At 47.2% G+C, this 25,772-nt stretch overlaps 6 protein-coding genes across 6 annotated transcripts; 3 read left to right on the forward strand and 3 right to left on the reverse strand.

Moving 5' to 3' along the window:
• Positions 1-1,352: 1,352 nt before the first annotated feature.
• On the reverse strand, positions 1,353-4,986 carry PpBr36_02557 (uncharacterized protein; the record flags this gene model as incomplete). The annotated part of the gene is made up of 3 exons (XM_029889738.1): positions 1,353-1,993; positions 2,079-3,047; positions 4,968-4,986. 3 exons carry the CDS (start codon positions 4,984-4,986, stop codon positions 1,353-1,355), a joined length of 1,629 nt encoding a protein of 542 aa, XP_029754470.1.
• A 40-nt stretch (positions 4,987-5,026) lies between these two features.
• Positions 5,027-7,357, forward strand: PpBr36_02558 (uncharacterized protein; the record flags this gene model as incomplete). The annotated part of the gene is made up of 2 exons (XM_029889739.1): positions 5,027-6,538; positions 6,824-7,357. 2 exons carry the CDS (start codon positions 5,027-5,029, stop codon positions 7,355-7,357), a joined length of 2,046 nt encoding a protein of 681 aa, XP_029754467.1.
• Positions 6,827-7,750, reverse strand: PpBr36_02559 (uncharacterized protein; the record flags this gene model as incomplete). The annotated part of the gene is made up of 1 exon (XM_029889740.1): positions 6,827-7,750. The coding sequence occupies one exon, from the start codon at positions 7,748-7,750 to the stop codon at positions 6,827-6,829; it is 924 nt and encodes a 307-aa protein (XP_029754468.1).
• A 1,966-nt stretch (positions 7,751-9,716) lies between these two features.
• On the forward strand, positions 9,717-10,682 carry PpBr36_02560 (uncharacterized protein; the record flags this gene model as incomplete). Its single annotated transcript, XM_029889741.1, has 1 exon — positions 9,717-10,682. One exon carries the CDS (start codon positions 9,717-9,719, stop codon positions 10,680-10,682), a length of 966 nt encoding a protein of 321 aa, XP_029753541.1.
• Positions 10,683-12,612: 1,930 nt separating this feature from the next.
• On the forward strand, positions 12,613-14,085 carry PpBr36_02561 (uncharacterized protein; the record flags this gene model as incomplete). The annotated part of the gene is made up of 1 exon (XM_029889742.1): positions 12,613-14,085. One exon carries the CDS (start codon positions 12,613-12,615, stop codon positions 14,083-14,085), a length of 1,473 nt encoding a protein of 490 aa, XP_029753540.1.
• Positions 14,086-14,293: 208 nt separating this feature from the next.
• Positions 14,294-16,885, reverse strand: PpBr36_02562 (uncharacterized protein; the record flags this gene model as incomplete). The annotated part of the gene is made up of 1 exon (XM_029889743.1): positions 14,294-16,885. The coding sequence occupies one exon, from the start codon at positions 16,883-16,885 to the stop codon at positions 14,294-14,296; it is 2,592 nt and encodes an 863-aa protein (XP_029754177.1).
• Between the last annotated feature and the right edge of the window lie 8,887 nt (positions 16,886-25,772).

Here is a 25,772-nt window from a genome sequence, read left to right on the forward strand (position 1 = left end):
TGGAGGGGTTCCTGTGTGTTTGAATCCATTCGCTGCAAAGAGAAAGAGCCTCGGTGAGTGAAAAAAAGCCTGTAGGGCCTGTGTCTACCAAGCCGTCCGTATCTACTCGATACATGTGGGTTTGACGAAAACGCGGGAGCTGGTCGCAAAGGCTCGGCGCCGTGACCAGCTGAAGTGGCCGCATGCGGCAGGATGTCACGTTGAGCATCGTGGATATTCGCCGGTCTGGATTAGCCAGCTGCGTCGGCGACCCTGGATCGGACGCAGTCTCTGATGTTTTCTAGACGCGCGGAACCCACGAAATGTCGTTGAGTAGACTGCTGGACCCCAGGACGCGTACCAGTAAAAAATTGGGGGTACAGCATCGTATGTACAGTACAGTACAGTACAGTACAGTACAGTAAATGCTTGCTCCATTTCACGACAAGGGCTCGCAATCTTTCAATTGCAAAGCAATTAGTACCGTAGAACATCCAGCCTTGATATCTGGTTTCCAACCCTCCCAGTTCGTATTGTACAGTGTGCTATAGCTAGCTACTCGAAACCTCCCCTCGAGTCAACATCCTACCCGTTTGCATGTTTTGACAGCGAAATAAGCATAGAAATAAACCCACATGATGGCAGCCGGGGTCCTTTTTTTTTTTTTTCTTTCCACAAAATAATCATTACTTGGTACATTTCTTGTCCCAAATCGTCAGTCTAGGGCCCCCTTGCAAGCCCAGAGATTAAGTGGAATCGCCTGTGGATTCAGTCAATTTGGTAGGATCCCCAGAGACGTCTGGTCCGTACACTCGTACTTGCAGTACGTGCCCTTGTCAGTCTTGTACAAATAATTTTGTGTACCTCGTCTGTTTGTTGATATTGAATCTTTGTAATTAACCAACTTCATCGTCGCATTCTTCTCCAGTTCGCAAATGTTCTTGGCATTGTAATGGTTCTGCGGTTTTAAGAAGACCGACGAACCAGGGTTCATGATTACCTTCCCCTTACAAGCAATGCTGATCTCCGCCGGGCTGGTCGCCCGCGAGGTGCGAAAATGGCAACTAAATAATTATCGCACCTAACATACATGTAGCATCTTGGGCATATGCGATGCGAGTCAAGTTCATTCCGCATCGTAATGATTGTGGTATGGAATAGCTAGTCTCTATAGTCATAGATATATGGTGCTGACGTACATCAAGGTTGAAGCCAAAGAAAGAGACAAACGTTGGAGCGATCGTTCCATGGCGCCGTGTCGCAAGCCGTGTAGGTATACATAATGCAATTATAATTATGCAAGGAAACAATAGGACTATCCATGCAGGCCTACCTTAGCTTCGAACATACTACTAGGCAGCCTGAACGTCCATTTATTTAACCTGTAGCATGTCTGCAATATCGCCCAGCGTCACCACCTTGACCCGCTTACTCAGGCGCCGTCTGGCATACAAGGCCGCCGAGTAACCTCCCAGCAGCCCTTCGTGAGCGAGGTCTTGTGCATCCAGAGGTGCGGCAAACGTCGACCAAGCATGCACCGGTACCCAAGCAACGCGCTCTTCAACCGGGCGCTTCTTGTCGCCACCGCCCGACGCCTCACCGGCCCAACCGTTGATGACGTTGGCAACGTGCGCGGGTTCACCAAATTCCGAGTCGTTCCTGTCGAGGTGCCACATCGAGATCTTGGGGCTCACGACGGGAACACCCTTCGATGTCCGCAGGATCCTGCCTTGGCCCGCCGCGTACGCGCTGTATTGGCAGCTGAAGAGCGCCTTGATGACCGGGTCGGCGGCTGCAAAGGTCTCGTACGCGTCCGTCAACGTCCAGTCCTCCATAAAGACAACGGCAGAGTCTAGACCTGCGGCGTGGGAGATGGGCTGTCGCTGAGATACAAAGGTTGAGAGCCGCGACTGATTGCTTTTGTGCATCACGTCGAGGTAGGCGTACGAGTCGGCGTAGGGGAGGAAGTCGTCGTTGCCGGTCGCGTTCTCGAGGAGCCATGAAAGCGCATCGGCTACCAACTCTCGTCAGCTCTTTTTAATACATAAAGACAAGCACTGTACAAATTGGGCTTTGGGAAGAGCAGGGCCCAAGCTTACGAGCAACCTGTGATAGTGATGATGTGTGCAGCCCCCAGGTGAAAGGCATCTCGCCCCTATGCGGCGAAGCGTACCAATAAGGACCCGTGGTAAAGTCATTGATCAGCCACTGCATGTTGTCGCCGTCGGTAATGGCAAAGGCAACGTAGAACGAGACGCCATCGTCCACCACACGCTCTCTCTTGGGCAGAGGCTTGATGGTTACAGGGTCGCCGCTGGAAAGAGTGGCCAAATTCGACGACCAGTCGCAGCCGACAATGCCAGCACCAACAGTTGAGGCGCCATAGGTGAACTTGAACTCGTCTGCTCCGTAACCAAAGATGGCTGCGCCGGGATTCAGCGTAACTAGCGCATCGTCGTAGCCACCATCGGGGGCTTCAAGGGTTACGAGGGTGCCAGAAGCAACGGCGAGATCTCGAGCGTGCGGCTGCTCGGTCCTGAGTATTGTTAGCAGGTCCCGATTGAATCTATAAGATCCAGCCAGGAGGTCCTGGTACGTGACTTCTGAGGCATTGGCCAGCTTCCTCAGTCCCATCGCTTCGAGAATTTCGATCAGTGGACCTGCCGCGGCAACCGCCTGAAGCGTTGCGCAGAGAGAAGTCGCAATATTGACCGAGACGTCACTCTGGGCCCCGACTTGGTCGACTGTGTATGCCACGAAGCCTTTGACGACGCCCAGATCCGCATACGTCGACACCAGCGCTGCTACGTCTGCCGATACCGCCCGCGAAGGGACGCCCGTGCGCTGCGTGAAGCGCGAGCGCCAGAGTTGATCGGGTTGGGTCGTCTGGATCCAGAGCGAGGGGATGTCTCTGCTGGCTTTCCCGGTGGAAACTACGTTGGTGACCAGTCCTGATAGTGTATGCTGCAAAACGCGCAGGGCAAAGTCGTCGCCGCTCGCTTCGTCCTGGAGCCAGAGGGATGAAGGGAGGGGGAATTCTTGCCACGGGTAGCGAGGATGCGCTTGGGCTGTCAGTGAAAGTGGTGTCAGTCTAGGAACTACTACTGCTATTCTCTGTCCGAATCTCTCTGCCTTTTCTTTTCTTTTCTTTTCTTTGATTTTCCATCTTTTGCCATCGCAACCACATGAATGTGCAACGGGTATTCCTTCCACATCATCTCCGCCTTTGAGTTTGCCACCATTCAGTGTATCTTACCTGCCACAAAAGACAAGGTACTGGAGACAGTGGCAGAAGCCACGACTAGCCGTGATAAGTCGAGCATTCGGTCGCCCCGGTTCACAGAGATGACAGATTGGCCTTGACTGGGTTTTGTTCCCATGAAAACAAAAAGTGATTCATAACCATGAAAAGTTTGATGATAGGAGGCATACAGGCTTGATGTATGACGTGGAGAGCGCCCGTCTTGACTGCCCAAAAACAGCTAGACAGTCGATAAAATGCCAGCTGAAAAGGTGATGTTCCATGCCATGTGCGTTGCATTGCATTTGCATTTGCATTTGCAGTTGAGTAGGGGTAAAAACTCAAATGGTCACTGCAGCTCCAGCTCGCGCGATGATTGGCTCGTGCCTCTGTTCTGTTGTAAGAACGACAAGTCTTGACGGGGTGGAATAGAGACATGCTCTGGAGACTAAATCTCTTCTATGTCGCGGTAGCAGTATCAAACTATGATTGATCACTAAACTGTGATTAAAGAAACGTACATGGGCTATATTTAGTACTCTGCAAAGACGTATGCCTGTCTGATTTGTGCTGTTTTGGACGTACAGTACCTACAGTTTGAATCCATATTTTGAGCTGGTAATGTGGCTGACGTATAAGTTAGTAGTTAGTACCTTGAGCGATTAATTATAACAAACTATTTGGACAGCGTTGCACATCTACACATCATCATAACTACAGTATATTTGATAGAAACCTCTTTGATTACCATTTATTGATTCAAATCCCGCCAGGTGGCCCAGGCCTCTTCCGGCCACCCAAGATGAAGCTTTACAAATTTTGCCATTCGAGCATGCCAGCGCGTCGTGATTGTGGCCAGAAAGGTTCGAGTTCTTTCTCTTTTTGGACAAGGGGTAAAGCTATGGCCAGTATTATCAGTCATTCGACTGGAAGATTTTTTATATCTTGATTTATGCGACGGGACAGCCGCACCTATTCTGCTAGCCTTGCATCCACTTTCAACTTCAAGCATGTGAATGCGATTAGTTGATATTTGTGATCTGCCCGCACAAGAGTGACTCGACCGATGTCCCACCGCCTTCCCATAACACCGAGAGGTTAATAAACCAGCCACCTCAGGAGAGCACTTGACAGATCGAACGCCTAGGGATAGCTGTAAAGACTTGGTCAGTTTCTTTCATCATCTTGATGACTGACTGGCTGGAATAATGATTTTCATAATGGCTTTCCACGTTGAATCCCAGCAAGGCCCCCCAGATCAGTTTCCTCCGAGCTTGGCGAGCAAAGCAATGGCCATATGAGCGAACGCGGGAGCCCTCCCCAGAGTACAACGCACGCTGAATTGCTGCATATTCAAGCAAGCTGTATGCCGCCGCATGGCAAAATTTTCAATGCCGCATCGAGCAAGCTTCGCCAAAGCGTCCCAACTGCACGGTACAGTCACTCGATACGAAGACGTGCTCATATCACACATCACATGCTGCTGAAGCCCATGTATAAATACCAGCTGTGTAAATAAACAAGAAAATAGGAACAGCACGCGGCAAGGCAAGTCCCCATCTCAAATCAACAAGATGCCAAACTCTAATGGATGCTGCTATTAAAACCGAGCTCCTCCCTCCCTCTCAACAAAGCACTTCTCTCCCGCCTTGATATTTCTACTTGCCTATACTCTGTCAAATACTAAGAACCTGTCTATTCAAGCAAATCATCGTCTTCAAAGGACTACTACTTTCTCGACACTTACTGATATCGGCGGGTTCCATAATGGCATCCCATTACCTTCACCATCATCCGGCCATAGCCATGGATCTACGCAATCCGCAGGCCATGTATACAGGCAATCCACAGAGCAAGTATACACCCAACCCGCCGACAATGGATACATCCAACGCGCAGCTCATGTATGCCCTCAGTCCGCAGCCTTTCGGAAATCCGTCCATGCACATGGGGACGATGTCACCAGAGGCCATCAGGGGCCAAAATGGCAGCAACGTCGAGGTGAATGAACCCCTCCCTTGGGCAAAAGAGCATAACCCACAAGAGCCCGAGCATGAAGAGCAGAAGCTTTTAAAGGCGATGCTCCTGCAAGAACTGGAAGTACGAGACGACTTCGAGGCCATGGAACCCCTTTTCCAGGCAGAACAGGACAACTCACAAGAGTCCAAGGATGAAGAGGAGAAGCTTCTAAAGGCGATGCTCCTGCAAGAACTGGAAACACAAGACAACATCGAGGTCGAGGAACCCCTTCCTCAGGCACAAGAAGACAACTCCCAAAAGCCCAAGGACGAGGAGCGGGAGCGTTTAGAGGCAATGTTCCTAGAGGAGCTGGAAGCACAAGACACCATCGATGCCAAGGAGCCCCTTCCCTGGGAAGAAGAAGACAAGTTGCAAGGGCTCAGCGACGAAGAGGAGCAACGCTTGGAGGCACTATTTCAAGAGGAGGTGGAAGAACAAGACAACGTCGAGGCCAAGGAACCCCTTTTCCAGGCAGAACAGGACAACTCACAAGAGTCCAAGGATGAAGAGGCAATGCTCACGAAAGAGCTGGAAGGACAAGACGACGTCCACGTCTCACCCGAGGAGCAGAAGGAGGACAAGCCACAAGAGCTCGAGGACGAGGAGCAGGAGCGTCTAGAGGCGATGCTCCTGGAGGAGCTGGGACGACAAGACTACGACTTCCGAGTCTCACGCCGGCAGGAGGAGGAGGAGGATGAGGAGGAGGAAGAGCAGGAGGAGGAAGCAGAAGAGGAAGCGCGCCGCAAGAAGAAAGAAGAGGGGATGAAGCAGTGGGAAATCGCCAAGATCCCCAAGATCGGCACCACTCGGCTGTTCTACGATCCTCCCAACCCCAACGTCGGCGGCCACAAGGACTACTCGGCCCCGTCCACCTTCACCTCGGGCCAGGACAAGAGGGAGGCCAGGAAGGCCCAGACGGCGCAGAAGAGACTGGACAAGCAGCAGGCCGCCGCCGAGGCCAGGGCGCAGGAGAAGGCCGCCAAGTGCGCCGCCAAGAAGGCCGAGCAGGAGGCCGCGAGGCAACTCAAGATGGACCAGAGAGAGGCCGACAAGATGCGCAAGCAGGCCGAGGAGCAGGCCAGGAAGATGCAAAAGGCCGCCGAGAAGCAAGCAAAGCAGTTGAACAAACATCAGCAGTACCTGACATGGGAAGTCGCGTGCCCAGATGACTTTGGAACCTGGGTGGAGACGGCTGAAGGGCAGTTGGCATACAAGAGATCACTTCTAATGGGAATCAAGATGACTGGTCGGAGGCTCGCTTGGATGGATTTTCACTTGGAAGATGATGTCGACAACGGTGTACAGGCATAAGCGGTTACGAGGTTAGGTACGGCATTGAACTTACAGCGTTGACTTTTCAATCGGTCTAATTCGCAAACAAGTAAAACTCTAGGTCAACAGCCCAAGCCAAGTCTTTTCCGAGGTAGTTAGTTTATACAGAAATACGCCAAGGGAGCAGTCAGGAAGGCAGCTGGGCAATTTCCAACTGTCATGTAATTGTTTGTCAAGGTAGCCTCGAATTAACAGGAATAAATGCGAGAAAAACACCAAAAAAGAACCAAAAAAAAAAAAAAAAGATTCCAGGCCCTACAAATCGCCATCGCCCTTGAAAGTCGTGCTACCACCACCCTCCATACCGGCCACGACTTTTGTCCTCGTGATGCGGCCGTTCTTGGCATCCATGTAGATGAGCGAAACAATGTCCAGCCCCATGTACGGCTGGTAGACGTACTGCATCTCAAACTCCATCGGCTCGCCGTCGATGCTGATGGTCTTGTTGTGCCCCGTAAATGTCATGTCGCGGCTGTAGTAGCCGGCCACGGACCTCGAGACCTCGTCCCCCCTGTCGTTGAGGTAGATGTCGTACATGGTTCCGTTCTGAGCCAGCACCCGGTTGCGGTGGTTGTGTCCGCTGTAGTTGTTGACGCTGAAGAGGATGTTATAGGCGAGGTGGTACTCGAGGCTGCGCTTGCTGAGGCCGTTCTCGTCCACCGGGTCCGTGATGACACCGACCGTGTCGTTGATCACACCGCCGACCGTGTTACCCAGCGTCGCCACGATCGGGTTCAGGTCGATCGAGTCGAGCACGTCGTTGACCATCTGCAGGAGGTTGCCTAAGCGGGCCTCGAGCTCCACCTTGGCCGAGACGTTTTGGATAGAGAGCTTGACGCGGTCGATGGATGCGTCGACACCGGCCGTGAAGTGCAGCAGCTTCAGGACCTGGGCGTCGAGGTTGACCTTGGCCGTGATGTTCTCGACCTCGATCGAAATCTCTTGCACCGACACCGACGCGTTCAGGTAGACGTCTGGCTCCTCGGGCAGCTCAACGCCGCCGCTCGTGTCTGTGTTTGAGGTCTGGTAGACGGCCGCCTCCGGATCGCCATTCTGCTCGAGCGTGTAACCAATGTAGCCTTCGTCATTTCGGCTGCCAGCTTGTGTTTGCGCCAGGACCGATGTACAGCCAATGAAGGAGACGGCGAGCGTGAGCGCTCTGGTAGCAAAGCACTTCATCGTGACTCGAGGCTGTGGGCTTCCTGCGAGAGCTCAAAGTACACCAGAAGAGAAAAACAAAGACCGTGGCTTGTCTCGTTGGATGGAAATGAAACGACCGAGGGAAAAAAAAAAAAAAACAAATCCGAACGAGTGGCGACGACAGTACGATTGCGTTGCAAGGAAACTAAAGGAAAGAATTACAAACACCAAAGGTCTTCCTCACAAAGAAAGGGGGGAGGTGGCTCAACCAGACGTAATTGCCAAGATAAAGCAAAACACCGGTATCATACAGTACTCACCCGAAGGGGTAAGGGAAGGAACGAGAATACTGGTACGACCAAAGATTCAAAACCACGCGGCAGAAATTAAAACTTAACCTTGCACTCGCCTGGACGAGTGTGCCTGATTTCCACGGGGCAATGGCAGAAAGCGGACTAGATAGTCTGCAAAAAGAATGCACAAAATCAAGGCGGAGTGCTCTCTTGCAAGATTCCACCTCCATACGGGTACGGTTCCGCTGACCCTGTATTTCACCATGCAGGCAGGAATGCAGCCTCTGGATTGAGCCGGTACTTTAGCAAATAAAAAAACTCATCGAGATCGCCTTCAATCTCTTTCGGCAGAGCCCTACCAGTCTAATGAGATCGTGAAATAAGCGTATTGCTCCACAAATAAAAGCTGTACCTGGCGGGGAAAAAAAAAAAAAAAAAAAAAAAAAAAAAAAAAAAAAAAAAAAAAAAAAAAAAAAAGGTAAAAGCCAATAGTCGCGCAGAAACCATGCAACTCCCCTTGAACAATGCAACGGTTCGGCTCACTGGCATACGACACTCGTTGATGGAGCCAAAAACGGTCCAGACCTTGTATAAACTGCCGCTAGTGTGGTGACTTCCAGGTCCGAAAGCTGGCACTATGGAGGGCTGTAAGCCTTATGGGGATAAGATCGTCGTCGGAGCAGTTTATCCCCCTTACGCTTACGATATCTCAATATGGCACGCTACCAACGGCCTGGGATGTACTGTAGTGAATGGCCCGCTCATGCATGGTTTCAGACGCCGAGGGCCCACAAGCCCAAGAAAATTGTGGGAGCCGAATTTAAATCACCGTTGCATCGTGCTGGAGGACCCAGTAGCCAAGTGACATCCCCTCCATGGCTGGCTGATACGGAACCAATCAGATTAACCACACAAGTCATGGTGCATCGGAGAAAGCAAGCCCACGCTCAATTAAATCTTTCCGTGCTTCTTAAGCGAATGCTCGCGGAGTGGACTTGCGTCATGATTTCGTCTCTTGCATTTAGGTTGGTCAAGAGAGGATAAATTCCATCTACAACCTGACCCTAATCCTTCTGCGGGTATATACTCCGTTTCCACTAAAGGTTGAACTCTGGTTGCGACCAGCGGACTGGTTTTGGTTTGCTGAGTGTTGTTGCTGGAGCTGTCGTGTCGTGTTGCATTTATTTTCCTGGAAATTAGCGTAACCACCATAAAGGAGATTATCCCAAAATTTCTCATGTGATGCGTCGCTGAACAGAGGGCGGTCGGTATGCAAGAGAACCAAGGCAGCGCCATGTCTGGCCCTCTCGCCAAGTCGGTTTGACCAGTCAAGCCACCGCCCGCAAAGTCCCCATCATCCCATGCGTCTACCCCTGACGAGAAATGCATTCTTCCATCCGCCCCCTCAATATTAGCTTGGTCCACATATACCCTTGTGGGCATGCCGGGAGTCAAGAACTGCACCTGAGGAAAGAAAGCTCGCGGAATCAAGGCGGATCGCGATGAGGATGACGCGGGTTGCGGGTGATGTTGTCTCGTGGCCTCCCGCTCCCAACGGTATCTTATGCGATATTCCTCCTTCTTTCTCTCTTCTACCCGCAAGGTAGAAGTTGAGTCCTTCTTTCTCCAGCCCACACTCGTTTAATCCTGCTTGCGTCTGATCCAACCGGCAAACGACATCCCATCGTCGTCGTTGAAGGATCGTTTTCATCATGCGGAACAGTGGTATCATATCGCTCTTTGTGAGCCTCCTGCTCCTTGTTTCTTTTGTCGTCGCACAGGACCCCTCGACAACGGCTGCAGAGACAACGGCGCAGCCCCCATCCAGCCAGGCTCCTCCACCAACACAGTCCACCACCACTGGCGCCTCAGCAACAGGGACACAAACCTCTGCCCAGCCCTCCGGCACTGGAAGCAATGGTGGCGGCGGTGGCGGCGGCAGCACATCCCCTGCGCCGGGCAAGGGCTCCAATAGCGGACCGCCAGACGTGCATCTCAAAGTGCCTAACTTGTCAGTCGGTCGCATTGAGCTCGACGTCGATAACTTGCAGGCGGACGTGAACCTGGCCGCCGAGATCGCAGGTCTTGTGTCCATCAACGCCGGCGTGCAAATCGGAATCACAAAGGTCAACATTACCATCGCCGACGTTCAGGCAGAGCTGGAGCTCGTTATCAGACTCGGCCACCTCGTCGACATTGTCAACCGCACGCTGCACACACTAGACCTGAACCCACTGCTGATCAATGTGCTCAACGAGGTTGGCGACATTGTGGAGGGCGTCGTCGGTGCTGTCGACGGTCTCCTAGGCTCTATCCTTCAGGGCGATACGAAGCTCAATTTCATCGTCGACAATCTGGGTCATATCGTCCAGGAGGTCGTCGGAGCTGGCGGAGAGGTGGTCAGCAGCATTGTCGGCAACTACCAGCAGAATATGACCTTCACTGGCCAACAAAAGACACTGGACAATGGACTGATCCAAAAGACGTACGAGTACGATGCGCTCGGGGCTTTGGTGAATGTGGTCACCAACTCGCTGAACCAGGTCGTCAGCGCCGTTGTTATCAAGGGCGGGGCAACCAATCCTGGAAACGGCGGCGGCGGCAGCGGTGGAGGCACAAGTACAACGTCGGCGACAACGCAGCAGCCCACGGCGACGGGATCGGCTCGGTTGTTTTAGTGTGAGGAGCGCTTCGAAAGATACCCGGGGACGTGGAGTTTTGAAAGCAGCCTGGACAGCTTAATTAAGCCTGCCGTCGATTTACGGCAAATTTTAACTTCGATTGTGATGCTGGTACTGGAATTCGTGATGCTCCCAGCGATTGCTCTTGGTCTGGCCCATGGCGATTCGCAGCTTGGTTCGATCGATGTGCTATCAAGCTTCTGTATGTGCACCAGATATCGTTCGTGACCGAGTCAGTCGACGTTGCGTTGATCGACAGCAGACAACGGGTCCGGTACGTTTTAGACTTTGGAATGGTTCTTGACTCGCTGCCCCCTGTTGGATATACCACGGGTACATAGTAGATGCGCATCGCCAGTGGCCCGACGGCAGGGCCTGTTTTCTTGGCGTGCTGTTCCAATAGGAAAAAGATAAAAAAGTAACCAAGATGTTGCAAGGATAATGACCAGACCGTGATGCAATGTTGCCGCACAACACCTTTGGGAGTAAAGTATCGATAGTAGAGCGAACAGAGATCTAGGCTCTATGCTAGACTAGGAGTCAACCGCAGACGCAGGAAGAGTAGAGGAGTTTTTGATGAGACAAGAGCAAACTATGATGACTGAGATGGGATGTAATTTGGCAGTTGTTGGCTTCGTGTTTAACGGAGTTGCATATGGGCTACACCAACAGAGAGCGCATCAAGCCACAGGTGTCTGTCTGTCTGCCTGCATGGCGGGGTAATTCAATTCAATTAGGGAGGCGCGAATGTACCTACCTGGTGGGGTCCGGGTTAGGGTTGACTGTACATGTCACCATGTTGAAGTGGGCGGTTCTATCTGACTGTCTATCTCTGATGTTACTTCCTCTCTATCCTACATTAGCCTGTTCTACATTGGAGCAATCTAGGCATTCTTGGATAACCAGGGAAGTGGGTTGACTGTCTGACTGTTGATTAAAAGTACCTAGTCGGTCGTTGGAGCTAGTCTTAGCTCCGGATCTCGGTCATCTGCGCTAAAGACCCGTTGCAGAAGCCCTCAGCCACAAAGCTTTTTCATTTTTGCTATTGATTCGCTTTTACACTGCACAAGCAACAAATTACCTCACAGGGCCAGGGATAAGGAAAAGACAACCACATACCTCGCTTGATCTTCCTCCCATTGCTCGCTCTGTTGTTGCTCAAGAACAATACTAAGCCCTGCCTCCTGTCATCGACACGTGGGAAGAACAATACTAACAAATCTGAGCGCCTTACTTCCCAAACTCCACAGTTCCTTTCGGCCACGCCGCACCAACCACGTGCTACTTAGATCCCGGCACGCATGTCAAGAAAGGTGCATCACGGTTGAGCCGCGTCCATCAGCCAATATATTGGACGTCGTTGGCGTTGGATTTCAGGTCACAGGATGGCGGAGATATGCATGCACCTCTGGCACTTTTGCCCTCCCCTTGTTTATCTCCATGATAAAAAAGCAATCTTCAAATGCATGTCCAAGCCTTAAATCGACTGGTCAGAAACAGCAAGAAGGGAAAGCTCGGCCCGTTGGGTGATTTGCGGTTTGCTGATTTCAAGACAAGGCGCTATTAGTCTTGGGGGTGCAGCAGAATCCATCGCAGGGAACAATACTAAAAGATTCTAACATGAACGAGACATGAATGAAGAATATCCCAGTTCGCAGTTGGTTATCTTGTGGAGTTAAGGAATGAGATGCATTTCCACAACCGAGATGCGAGGTTTTTTTATTATTTTTTTTATTTTATTTTTTTCTATCGAGACTAGAATACGCAAGATACTTCAAAGTCTCACCCTCCTTGACCGGCTAATATAAGGCGGCCAAGAGACCTCCCGTCCTGTGCGACCACATACTGTCACACAGGAACACCACATCAACTCTCAACTTGGATCTTTTTGCCCCGCCTAGCAAACCTTCCACTGCTATCCTCCACCATGAAGTTCACAGTCCTCAGCACCTTGAGCCTACAGCTCCTTGCAGCAACAGCATGCCTCCTACCATCTGAGCGGCCCGGAAACTACGGTAAAAAAAACAACAACAACAAGCATCGTCTCACCGCGCGGCAAGCCATAGGAAGCAATGCTACGCAGCCTCAAGCACAGCCCTCAAACAAGACCGACACCGGGATGCCCATCTCGCCAACCAACCGCTTCTCCTGCGGCAGCAGCTCCGTCCCGCGCGGCGTCGGCAGCGTCGACAACCCGTCCCCGGTCGAGGAGATCATGAGTCTGTCCGAGATCAAATCCGCAGTCAAGGCGCTCGAGGCCCGCTTCGACGACGTCGAGTTCTTCGAGATGCCGTACCGCACCTACGAGAACAGGACCGTCTTCGGCGCGCGGATTGGCGGCGGCGGCGGCGGCGGCGGCGGCGGGCAGCAGGGTGTGAACCGAACCAAAAGCTTTGACGGCGGCGCCTACAGCGTGCTCATGCAGGCCGCCATCCACCCGCGCGAGCGCGGCAGCCCTGACCACCTCGTCTACTTCGTGTCGGACCTTCTCTGGGCGCGCAAGGAGGGCCGCGGGCTCCGGTACGGCGGCAGCGCGTACACGGCCGCGCAGGTGTCTGCGGCGCTGGCCCTGGGCATCGTGGCCATTCCCGTCGTGAACCCGGACGGCATGGCGCACGACCAGCAGGCGCACACGTGCTGGCGCAAGAACCGCAACGCGGTCGCCGCCTCGGCCACCGACCCGCGGTCCGTCGGCGTCGACCTGAACCGCAACTTCGACCTGCTGTGGGACTACCGGCGCACCATGGCCCCGGGCACCATGGACGGGTCCGACGACCCGGCCATGGAGTACTACCACGGCGCCGCCGCCTTCTCCGAGCCCGAGACGCGCAACGTCAGGTGGGTCATGGACCAGCACCCGCGCTTGGCCTGGTACATGGACCTGCACTCGGCCGCGCAGGTCGTGCTGCACGGGTGGTGCCACGACGCCGTGCAGGCCGACGACCCGGCCCAGAACTGGAAGAACCCGGCCTACGACGGCAAGCGCGGAACGCTCTTCGACCCCGCCGTCGACTACGCCGAGTACATGGACCGCCGCGACTGGGACGCCCTGTCGGTGACGGCCGCGCGCATGGCGTCGGCCATGCAGCTGACCAAGGATGAGGAGCACGCCTGGTCGTCGGACCCCTACGTCGCCTCCCAGGGCGTGCTGGGCTTTGGCACGTCGACGGGCTGCTCCATCGACCACGCCTACAGCAGACACCTGGAGGATGCGACCAAGAGCAAGATCCTTGGTTTCGGGTTTGAGTTTGGCGAGTTTAACTACGACTTGTCGCGCGAAGACTGTCCCATCGAAGAGTGTTGTCCGTTCTATCCTACCGTCAGCATCTTCAACCATAACAACAAGGCGGTCGCTGCAGGATTGATGGAGCTTTTGATGGCAGCCAACAGAAATCTGTAGAATGCTGGAAAATAAAAGCACGGTTTACTTCAGGTCTACTAATTGTCTCTAGATTAGGGAAGCAAGAGCCAGCATATATCGAGTCTGGAAGACCATTTTGCGTCGTAAATTAACTAGTTCTTGCTACATGTCACTGTCTGCCTTTTCGCTTACTTTCATAACTCAATGGTTTAATCCATGTTTCCCATTTTGCCGAGCTTCAAGTTCTCTAGTCGACATCCCCTTCCGGCAGAATGGCAACATAGTCGAGAGGAGCACCCTCGATGCCATCAGGCGTGCCCACAATCCGCAGAACATCACCCTTCTTGATTTCTACATTCTCAAAACGGATTCTCGTGGCCGAGTGGCCGTCGAGGTTCAAGGTTCCAGTGTTGCCCAACCTGTCCTCATTGTCACCCTTCCACCGCCCTATCACCTTGCCGCCGATGCTCAGAACGTAGTCTGCCTGGCCACGCATAACATCGTAGTAGTTGACGGCAACATCATAGGTTCCATCATCGAAATCAAGTGTCGCCCAGACGGTGCCCGGATCCGTGCTGTTGGCGCCCGTGGTGGTATTGGACGTGGTGATAACCGCCCGCCGGGCCGAGGCTGTGTGGAAGGGGTCGACGTTGTAGACGCGGTAGCCCTCCATCTCCATGTTCTCGGTCTCGATCCGGTACGGGTGGTTGCCGACCCTGCCCTTGTCGTCGGGAATGCTCGTCATGTTGTTGTAAAAGTTGCAAATGCTGTCCCGCCAGACGAGGGCGTGGCCGGCTTGGAAGTTGAGCCTGAACAGCATGTGCTCGAACCGCTCGTCGTCAATGCGGCCCTGGAGAGCGCGCCACTGGAGGGGGAACTCCTGCACCAAGGCGGAACCGTCATAGTGAGCGTCGTAAAAGTGCTGGATGACTGTTTTGCCAGACTTGAGTACGTGCGTCCAAGGTACATGGTGGAACCAAAGGACGAGGTTATCGGGCGTCGTCTCAATCTTCTCGAATCGCTGGGCGACCTGCGGAGGGTACTGGCCAGAGAAACCAGTCCCGGTCGCCACGGTACGGTCCATGCCTACCGAGGTCTTGTTTGCCCGAGTCCACTGGCCCCATCCGTTACCGTCCTGGCTCTGCGGGCCGGGACCGAAGTGAGTGTGCAGAATATCAGCAAGCGTTTGGATGCCCAGGTTGCCGCTGTAGTCCTCATATGCGGGCCACGACTCCATGGACATTTTAACAATGGTGTCAGCTACGAGCTGATCGTGGCCAAAGGTGAGCTTGATCCAGTCCCTGAGCATCGCTTCGGAGTCGGCCATTGGATCCCAGGCCAACGCGCCGTAAGCATACAGGTTTGACATGGCGAGATGACTGCCGAGCCAGTTGACGTCGGTGCCGACATTCACAACGGCCGCCGAGCCACTGAGCCTCAGTTTCTTGCCGCCGGGTCGCTCTCCTGCCACGATATCGCGGACCAAACTCTTCTCCTGACCTTCGATGTGCAAGTCAAAGTCCAAAATCTCCTTCCAGAGCGGCGCCAGATACACAAGGTGGTTCTGCTGGCCAAGGTACTCCTGCGTAACCTGCAGCTCAATCACGGTATCTGTAGTCGGCAGGTGTGCGAAGAGTGGGCTGGGCGGCTCACGGACTTGGAAATCGATGGGGCCATACTTGATCTGAACAATCACATTGTCGTCCCACTTGTTATCTAGGCCCTCGAAGTAATCCACCGCGGCCTTTGCCCGGTCGAGCTTAACGTTTGTCCAGTCGGCGAGATGGTCGTACACAAAGGCGCGGAACATGACGACACCACCGTGGTGCTTGGTTGCTTTCGCAAAGAGGTTTGCGCCCTGTGCAAGAGTTCGATTGTATGAGTGCGGTCCGGGCTGGCCTTCCGAGTTGGCCTTGATGAGGTAGCCGGCCATGTCGGGAATGCGCGCGTACAGCTCGTCAGTCTTGTCCTCCCACCACTTGATGACACGCTCGTCGAGCGGGTCAAACGTGTCTAGGCCTCCGTACGTCTGGGGCGAGGCGAAGTTGAGCGACAGGCCGAGCTGGACGCCATATGGCCTGAAGGCGTCTGCGATTCGGCCTAGGCCATCGATGTTTGGCGGACTGAGGATCTGAGGGTTGGAGTTGACGTTGTTGACCACCACGGCGTTGATGCGGATGGAAGCAAGCAGCCGAGCATACTCGGCAGCCCGTGTCATGTCGGCAACGACGCCAGCATTGGCAAAGAATATAGACGGGCCAGCATAGCCACGCTCGACGGACCCGTGGGTGCCGGTGTCATCGAGATTGTCCCACTGATTTACCCACCGGATCGGCTGGTGGGGGTTGTCGATGCCGTCTTTGCCGCAGAACTCGTGTCTGGCGATGCGTGCCAGATACTCGAAAGCGCCATACAGGGCACCGCGCTCGTTCTGACCAACTATCTGGACAACTCGACCACGAGTGGACATGTAGAAGCCATCCTCTTCGAGGTCGTCGGCAGAGAATTTTAGGTTTCCTAGAGTATTCTCGTCGGTGAACTGAGCAGCTGTCCCGACTATGACGATGCGAGTATCTTTGTCTTCGGGATCGAGGCCTTCCGGCGAGGAAACCACTTTGACTTTCTTGCCGAGCATGCCACTGAAGCCTTTCTGCAATTCCTGTCCCGCAGTGAAGACTGGGCTCGTCTGTGTGCTGTTAAGCGCCACGATCGCCTCGGGGGCCTTGAAGCGAGCCGCCATGGCGTTGTCGAGAGGCGCATATCGAAGCCATGCTGCGCTGCCGTCTTCGGCCCGCACAATGGCGGCCAGGCCGAGAAGGACCAGTGAATAGAGCATCATCCGGGTGTAGACTGTCGCACGCTGCAGTGACTAACGACCAGGGGAGATGGCGGTCTGTCGTTCAACTCGACCATGGCTGGCTACCTGATGGTGATTCCAGAGAATATATGTAGTGGTTTGCTCAATATAAGCCAAGCAATTGAAATGCTGCATCGGGCCGGTGGGGATAATTGAGGAGAAGGTGTGCCTGCCCCCCAATTCAGGCTATTTGGCATGGGCGGAGACTGTACCGTGTACCATAGAGAAATAGCTGCAGATTTCTCCAATTTCTGCGCAATGGATCCTCGGTCTTAATTATCCGGCGACGACATGGTGGTCTCTTGGATGCGTCTGCCAAGTTTAGTGCTCTGCGCATTCACCCAGGGTCAACTGTCTCCGCGACTTGTACTACGATGATGATCCCTTTTCGAGTCAAGGTCTGATCTGGTGACGCATAATTGTCGGGTTGGGGGTGAAGGTGGAGGAAACAGGTACGTACCTGTTCTGGGTACCATAGATCTTGCTACCTATTGCTCTTGCATCGCATGAAATTACAGTCAAGGTTGGTAGGTACCACCCTACCCTTTCCTAGGTAGACAAGTACCTCAACAGGCTGACTTAGATCTTGCCTGTCAGCTTCAAACTTGATGTGATGATAACAGAGAAGGTGTGATGCACGTCTGGGGAAATTTTGACACCTTGATCTTCAATGGCACACCTGGCTCACTATTAGGCAAATAGTTGCAACTTGCGGGCCTTGGCAGCTAAGATGTCAGTAAGGAGGCACGCCGAGGCTACGATGTTCAGATACGTCTTGGCTGCAAAAGCCTCCAGTTTGGGCAGCAGTTGGAGACTTGGAGTGGCGGGGGTGTTTGTTGGAACGATTGCTTTTCGAGGTTGATCTTGCCACCCTTGCTTACCCTCCCTCATATTCATTCTCACCTCTGGGTCCGCTCGCTGCCTTGCCGCTTTTGAGATCGCCACGCGCTAAAACAGGCACAACTGTTGTAACTTTTATGACAACTTATAGACAAGCTTACCTCTGGAGGCTCATCCATCCCCATGCGACCCCCGTATTCAAATATCGGGATGAAATTAGCAGGATCATAAAATCCAGCCTTCGAGCAAATAAATCTGTCTTCCACATTGCCTGGACCCCAACTTGATTTGCACTCGTTCTGCAGGTACGGCGTGAAAAGGCTGTGGATGCAAAAACCCTTGAAAATTAGGTATTTATTTTCTAATTGCCTTTTTGGCTCAGCCTTTCTGTCGGGTTGGCCTTTGCAACCGGTTAGGGAATTTTTCTGCAGGTTTTTGGTCCGTGTTTTTCGCTAAATGGCTGCAATGTTTGAATAAAAATAGATTGGAAATATTAGTGCAAAAGACGTATTATTTACAGCACGCCATTTTGGCTTTTCCCTAAAATGGTATACAACAAAAATGCATGAGATGCGAATCCTGCCTGTATACTTATAACGCCAGGCCCGGGAGCAAATAATTGGGGCCGCAACGCGAATATTAGGATAATATTTACGCCGAATATCGATACATAAAATTTCCTTTTTTGGATAAGCCCCTAAATTTGCCCTAACCCGCACTAAATTAGCCTAAGTTTACCCTCAATTGCACTAAATTGCATTAAACCGCCCTAAATTTACCCTAAGCTAGTTTCAGTACTTAAGCTAAACCTTGGCGGGGTCCGAGCGTTCCATGTATCATTTAGTTCTGTAGTTTTTCGGCCAACTAAATTGGCCGAAAAGATCGCGTTCATTCTAGTTTGTGTACAATCTGTCGCATTTGGCCGTTTATAGTAGTCTCAATGCTCAGACTAGACCCCCCTGCTTCGCAGTGGGGACCGAGCGCTCCATGTACCTTTCAACCACATGGCTTTTCGACCAATTACATTAGCCGAAAAGATCGCGCTCGTTCTAGTCTGAGGACATTTTGTCGCATTTCGCCGTTTATGGCGGTACCACCAACGATAATTTGTCGCATTTCGCCGTTTATAACGGTATTATTAATAATATATTAAATGTTACGATATCGCTAATAATTATTTTATTAATATAAGGATAATTTGTGGTATTTTGCCGTTTGTAGCGGGTATATACAATATATTCGCATTATAATGGTAAAAGAAAATGGTATATTTATAGCATGCAATTTAATATTCGTATAAGAAAATAAATAAAAATTTTAAAAATATATAGTAATTTGCATCAAATTTATTGGAGTTTATTAATTACTTGAATGCCGGCCGCGTCTTTATAATCACTGTATTTGAAAAGATATTAAAATATTATATAAAATTTGTAATTTTTTATTATATTTAATTTTTATTTTAAATAATAGTATATAATATTAATTTTAACTTTAATTACAGTATTTATAGCTTAGCAAACCTAATACTGCAAAATGCATGCAATTATCGAGTAACGCAAAAATTTTATTAATATTTTTATATTAACTAACATTTTATTAAAAACCTGAATAATTTACGCAAATATTGGTAAAATTAAAAGAAAGTTTAATTTAGGCATTTTATTATCAATTTATTGAAAAATGTAATTTTACTTTTTTTTTATAAATGTTATTTAATGAAATAAAGCAATAAATATAAAAATAATATAAATTTGGCATTTTTATATATAAAAAAACAAAAAGGGCCGGTATTGTGAATCGGGTTTTACGTTGACGTTTGTTTGTATATATTATCCACTTTTTCAAATTTTGGTTTTATTAATATTAAAATTGGTAAAAATGTGAAAGCATTTCGATTGTAAAATATATATAAAATTGGATATATTTTACTTATCCGCATATTTAACGGCTTATATAATTAGATATACGTACCAAAATTAACATTACATTAAATATATATATGCTACCCCCACGTGCAAAAACCACAAATTCTGGCTGCGAAACAAAAATAATATAAAATTAATCAAATAAAGCAAAAAAATTTATAAAATATATATTTAGCATTTTCTTTTATTAAACAGTTTTTAAAACCGATATTATACGTAGGACTGGATTTGGACGTTTGTTTATATGCGTAATCGAATCTCTGAAGTTTTGGTTTCATTATCGTTAAAACTGGTAAAAATATAAGCGAATTTCGATTGTAAATTATGTATAAAAAAGTATATATTTTGCCTATCCGCTTATTTTACTGTTTATATAATCTGGTATATGCACCAAAATTTCTAATAACGATATATACATATACAACCCTCCACGTGCAGAAAGTATAAAATTTGGTCAAAAATTAAAAATAATATTAAAAAAAAACGAAAATCGAAAAAAAAATCGAAAAAACAGTACCGCCATGAACGGATTAAGGGCAGGTGGTATCGAATTCGGCCATTATAGGAAATAAAAAATAAATTAAATCGCTGCTAATAGCAATACTAAACGCTATTTTCAACGATATTTTCTTTTTTCAATATTTTGCGTAATTGTGAAACAATAAAGGAGTGTCGGTCGAAAAAAGACCAAAAATACCGCCATGAACGGCGAAAATCGACAAGTTGTCCTCAGACCTGAACCAGAGTGTTCTTTGGATGGACCCACAGGTACATTGCAAAGCCGCAATTGAGCCACGAAGTGGATCAATTGTGGAGCTCTGGGCTTCAGGGATGAGCCCTGAGACTACGTTTATAGCAGGTATTTGCATTATATTCGCACTCTGATTGCAAAAAATGTAAGCAGAGTATGAAATTAAATATTCGAATAAAAAAGTAAAAACAAATCGTAGAAATGTGGGGTAGCCTGCGCTGGATTATTTGAGATTTGGTGATTCTTTTTATTAAAAGACCGTTATTATAGGTATTTTGATTTTGAAGATAACTAATTATTAAATACAATTTACATTTTTTGATTTGGAGGTAAACAATATCAAAATGCTAAAAGGTTTTAAAGTATAAAGATTTACCCATTTAACGGAGTGACGTGCTAGCGATTATCAGTTAAAATAAACACTTTATTGAAATTCTTATATTAGTTGATAAATAACTTACTTGAAATTAATTAATTTGCCCAAGTATTGGTATAATTAATGAGAACTTTAACATATCCATTATTTTATCATATGATACATGAATAACATTTAACTTTCTTTTTTACACATTTTATTTGGCTCAACAAAGCAAAAATAAAAGAATAATACAAATTTAGCTTTTTTATATAAAGAAATAATAATAGCGGATATTAGAGATTGGATTTCACGTGGACCTTTGTTTATATACGAGATCCAATCCCTGGGATTTCGGTTTTATTATCGACAAAATTGGTAAAAATTATAAAAGCGTTTCTGTTAATTATATGCGTTATTTAGCATGTAATGGGTTCACTTTTATTTGTATATAAGCCACAATAGAAAGTGCCGAAATGGGGCTATTGGGGCTGTCGGATTTTCCGTTATATTTTGTGTCGCAGGAGTTGCGATTTAAAGTATCAGCGAATGGGGTTTTACCCTGTGCCGGGTTTAACACCCACCCTGCATTTACGAGTCAGCTACCCTGTACCGGGTTGAAATTTTCATTATATTAGCAAATAAGTGCGAACCCAAAAATGGTTTGTATAAAAATGAGGGTGTTTTTTCAACAACGCATACAAAATAATTTTTCGGGAAATCGTGTACGGTACCGGAACGTTTTTTGGCGTGCGGACCCCCACTTCGATGTCGGAAAATATATAAAGGAAATAAAGCAAAGTCTCCCCCATTAACAAATCAAATTTATTAATCCCAAAATTAGCAAACCATTTTAATAAACAATCCAATATATTTAAACCCTGTAATTATAGGTTTTTATAACGCAATTAGCACCACGCCGCGCCTAAGTTAATATTTAAACCCCTATCAGCAACGCATATTATTAACAAATTATAAACCCGGAAAGGTTTTAGTTTATAAACCAAAATGCACTTTGCATCGCTGGAAAATCTATAAGTCAGGCTTTATTTTGGTTATTATCGCATCCTTACAACACGTATATTAACGAAAATTTGCTGTTTTTGTGCGAAATTGTTGGTTTTAAACGCTAATTCAGCACCTAACCCCCTATATTTACAATGGGGATCGCTAAAAATTAACGTTCGATTCAAGCCCTTTTAGGCACTGCAGCGATCGCTTGCATGGCAAATCCAAAATTTTTGGTGTGGTTTTTGTGGATCGTGCACGCCATTGTAATTGGTCAAAATTTTAATAGGGTTTACGCTAGCGAGTTGGGGCCAAAAACCCCTGTATTCGTTCGCAATAATCCACAAAATTCTGGTGCGTTTAATAGGGTTTACAATAACCCATAAACCCATTAGCGGAATTACAATATCTGCACGCTACCCTGCACGATATTTGCACGCTACCCTACACAATATCTGCACGCTACCCTGCACGATACCCTGCAAATTACCCTGCACCCATTAATTGCGGGTTTTAAGGATTTAACCCTGTATTTTAATGGATTTCAACCATTGGAAATAGCAATAAACCCTACAATTAGCAGTTACTAACCTATACCCGTTAAAAGGCAAACGGTATAACAAATCCTAAATTAAATAGGGTATCTACCCTTAGGCGACTAGGTTAATTAATTATAACTATAAGTTAGCGAATTGCAATTATAATTTAAATTAGCTTATAATGGAAAACAGCCCTGTATCGGGCCTTCCAGGCCCAGTTTAAACAGATAAAGGGCCTAAAGCCGGCCCAAACGAGGTTTTAACCGCTGAATTATAGGCCCAAAACCTGCAATTAAAAGCGTTAATTACGTAAATGGATTAATTTTGGAGGACAATTCAACAATTAATTACCTTATTTACCTTAAAAACGGTAATTCCACTAACTTTAATGGTAATTTGGAAGTTAAACCCGCTAACGCACCCTTTAATATACTCGGTAACCTAATTTTAAATAACGCAATAGGTAAAAAACTATCGAAACGGGTATTTTCTTTCCCCAAACATTGTAAATTAATAAGGGTAAGAAATTACGATTTATGGAAACAGGCGTTAATAATACAACTTAGGGTTATAAAAACAGCGGAATTTATTTCCAACCCTACAATTGGTCATACCTAGCCGGAACACGAGCAATTAGTTTTATTATTATTTATAAAAGATAGTTTAACCAAGGAACCTTTAGAATCCATTGTATAGCATTCCAACCCCAAAACGGCTTATAAAACCCTGTGTTAACAATATGGTTTGCTAATAGGGGTTTAAGCATTAGCCTAGGTGCGGCGTGGTACTAATTGTATTGTAAAAGCCTGTAATTACAGGGCTTAAATGCGCTAAATTATTCAATCAATTTGGGATTAATAGATTTGATTCATTAATGGGGGAGATTTTGTTTTATCTCCTTTATATACTCTCCGATATCGAAGTGGGGGTTCGCACCCCGCAAAGGGTTCTGGTGCCGTACACGATTTTCCGAAAAATTATTTTATATACGTTGTTGAAAAAACACCCTTATTTCCATACAAACCATTTTTGGGTTCGCACTAATTCGCTAATTTGGTGAAAATTTTAACCCGATACAGGGTAGTTCACTTGTAAGTACAGGGTGGGTGTTAAATTTGGTATAAGGTGAAACCCCATTCGCAGACATCTTAAATCGTAATTCCTGCAATACACAAAACATAATAGAAAATCCGACAGCCCCAACAGCCCCATTTCGGCACTATTTATTGTAACTTATATACAAATAAAAGTGGACCCATTATATGCTAAATAACGCATATAATTAACACCCCCTTTTTTGCTATTATTTACATAAAGTCGGAAAAAAAGTACATAAAAAATAAAACCCCAAAAAATAAGTATCCCCCTTATGTCCCAACCCGATTCGAATTCCCGATATAAACCCCCTGGATGACTAAGCCTTTTATACCGACCTAAAACCCCTTAAATGGACGAACCCCCGAATTGGAAAAAACCCCCCAAAATTATTATAACCCCCGGATTCGAACCCCCGATTTGCATAATATTAACCCATAAAATTAACTATTAAACCAGGTAATTAATTTGGCTGTTCGTTGGTAATAGTCCAAATTAGGCATATTATATAAGGTATTTCGAATGCGTAAATCGCCCAAAACACGAGCTTTTTCAATTTTAATTCAATTTTGGGTATAAGGGCGGTATAAATTGCTTATTAATTAACCTATACAAGGTAAATTCGGGTAATACGGCCGATATTAGGCTAACAAAAAAATCCAATATGTGTAAACAAAGCAAATGTAATAGGTAATTAACTAACGAATTAATCAAATACCTTAAAATTCAGTAGGTAAAAACTAAACTTCTAGGGGTTTAAACCTTATAAACTTTAAAAAAACCTTATAAATTGAAAGCGTTATGGGCTTTATTAGGCCATTAGCGGGTGTTTGCTTGGATTCCAGGTATTTTAGGGTTATTAATCCTTTTATAATTAACTCCCGTACGTAATAAAATTTTAATAACGTATATTTAGTACGTTGGTGGTGCGTAAGGTTATATACGTTAATTATAAAACCTGCATTATTTCCAAATATTGCAATAGGGCCTTTTATAGATAGTCCAATCTTTATAAATAGGTTTTTAAACCACTGTACTTTACGCAAAATTTCCGTTAAAGTATAGGTTTCGGTTTTTGGAATATTGAAAATTATAACATTAGCCTTTTTGCATTTCCACCTTATAAAACCCCCAAATAGGGTATACGAATATCCGTAAATGGATTTCAAATCTTCCCTAGCCCCAGCAAAATCGCTATTACTAAAACCCAGTAATTTCAGGCTTTAAAAACCCCTTATTAATAAATTGGGTGGTAATTTGGCTTTAAATAATTTATTTCCGTAACAAATAAATAAGGATTTAATACTTTATAAATAGCGTAATAGGTCTTTAACTGCCGTGAAATGGATTATAGTAGTTTTTATTAAAAAACGTACAAACCACTAAACCGTAAAACCGATATCCGGGCGCGTTAATAGCATTAAATATATAAGGGTACCGATAATACGCTATAGTAATTTAACCTTTAACGTATTAACGGGTTTACCCCCGCTATATTTTAACACACCCGGTTATGAAAGAACAAACATAAGTTTGCGACTAATTAATCCGAACGTTGCTAATATTTCCTTTATATATTAATTTTAATGGAACCAAAGTAGGCGTTTAAATTTATCCTTTATAATTTGAACGCCTAAAAAATAAGTTATAGAGCCCCTATTTTCCAGCGCGTAGACTTTATTAAAACGAGTTTTTAAATCCTAATCATATTGCAATTTAGGACCTATTAGCAGGTAATCGTTTATAAAAATAATGATAAAATATTTGGATTTAACGTTATAGAAAACAGCGGGATTAGAGATTAACGGCTTAAAACCTTTTTTAAAAAATAGGGATCTGAGTTTGTTTTACCATGTTTTTGGACCCTGTTTCAAACCGTATAACGCTTTTTCCAACTGTATAACCGGCAACTTTTTCGGATTATAACCCATTTCCACTAAAATCTTATCGGTAATAAAGTAACAAATTTTAACCCATTCGTTAAAACCGTTTAGAATTTGCAAAAATATATTTACGTCGGTAAAGTCATTATTTAAAAACGCATTTATAAAATCGATTTGTTTTATTTCCCAATTTTGTGTATTAATTATACCTAAAAGTATACGCCAGGTAGGTGGTATATTAATGTTAGCAAAAGTTTCGATATAATTTAAACCTTCGACATGTGAAAGACCCTTAGTAATTAACCTAATCTTATATTTTATAGGCTTATTATTTTCATCCTTTTTCAATTCAAATACCGGCCGGGTAAAAACGAGCTTACGGCCTGTAGGCACTTTAATTTTATGGATAAAACGGAAGTTTTTTGCAGTAACGATTTGGTCGAATTCAACCTCTAAAGCAGTTAACCATT

Source organism: Pyricularia pennisetigena, chromosome 3 (assembly GCF_004337985.1).
Source record: "Pyricularia pennisetigena strain Br36 chromosome 3, whole genome shotgun sequence".
NCBI classification, from domain to species: Eukaryota; Fungi; Ascomycota; class Sordariomycetes; order Magnaporthales; family Pyriculariaceae; genus Pyricularia; species Pyricularia pennisetigena.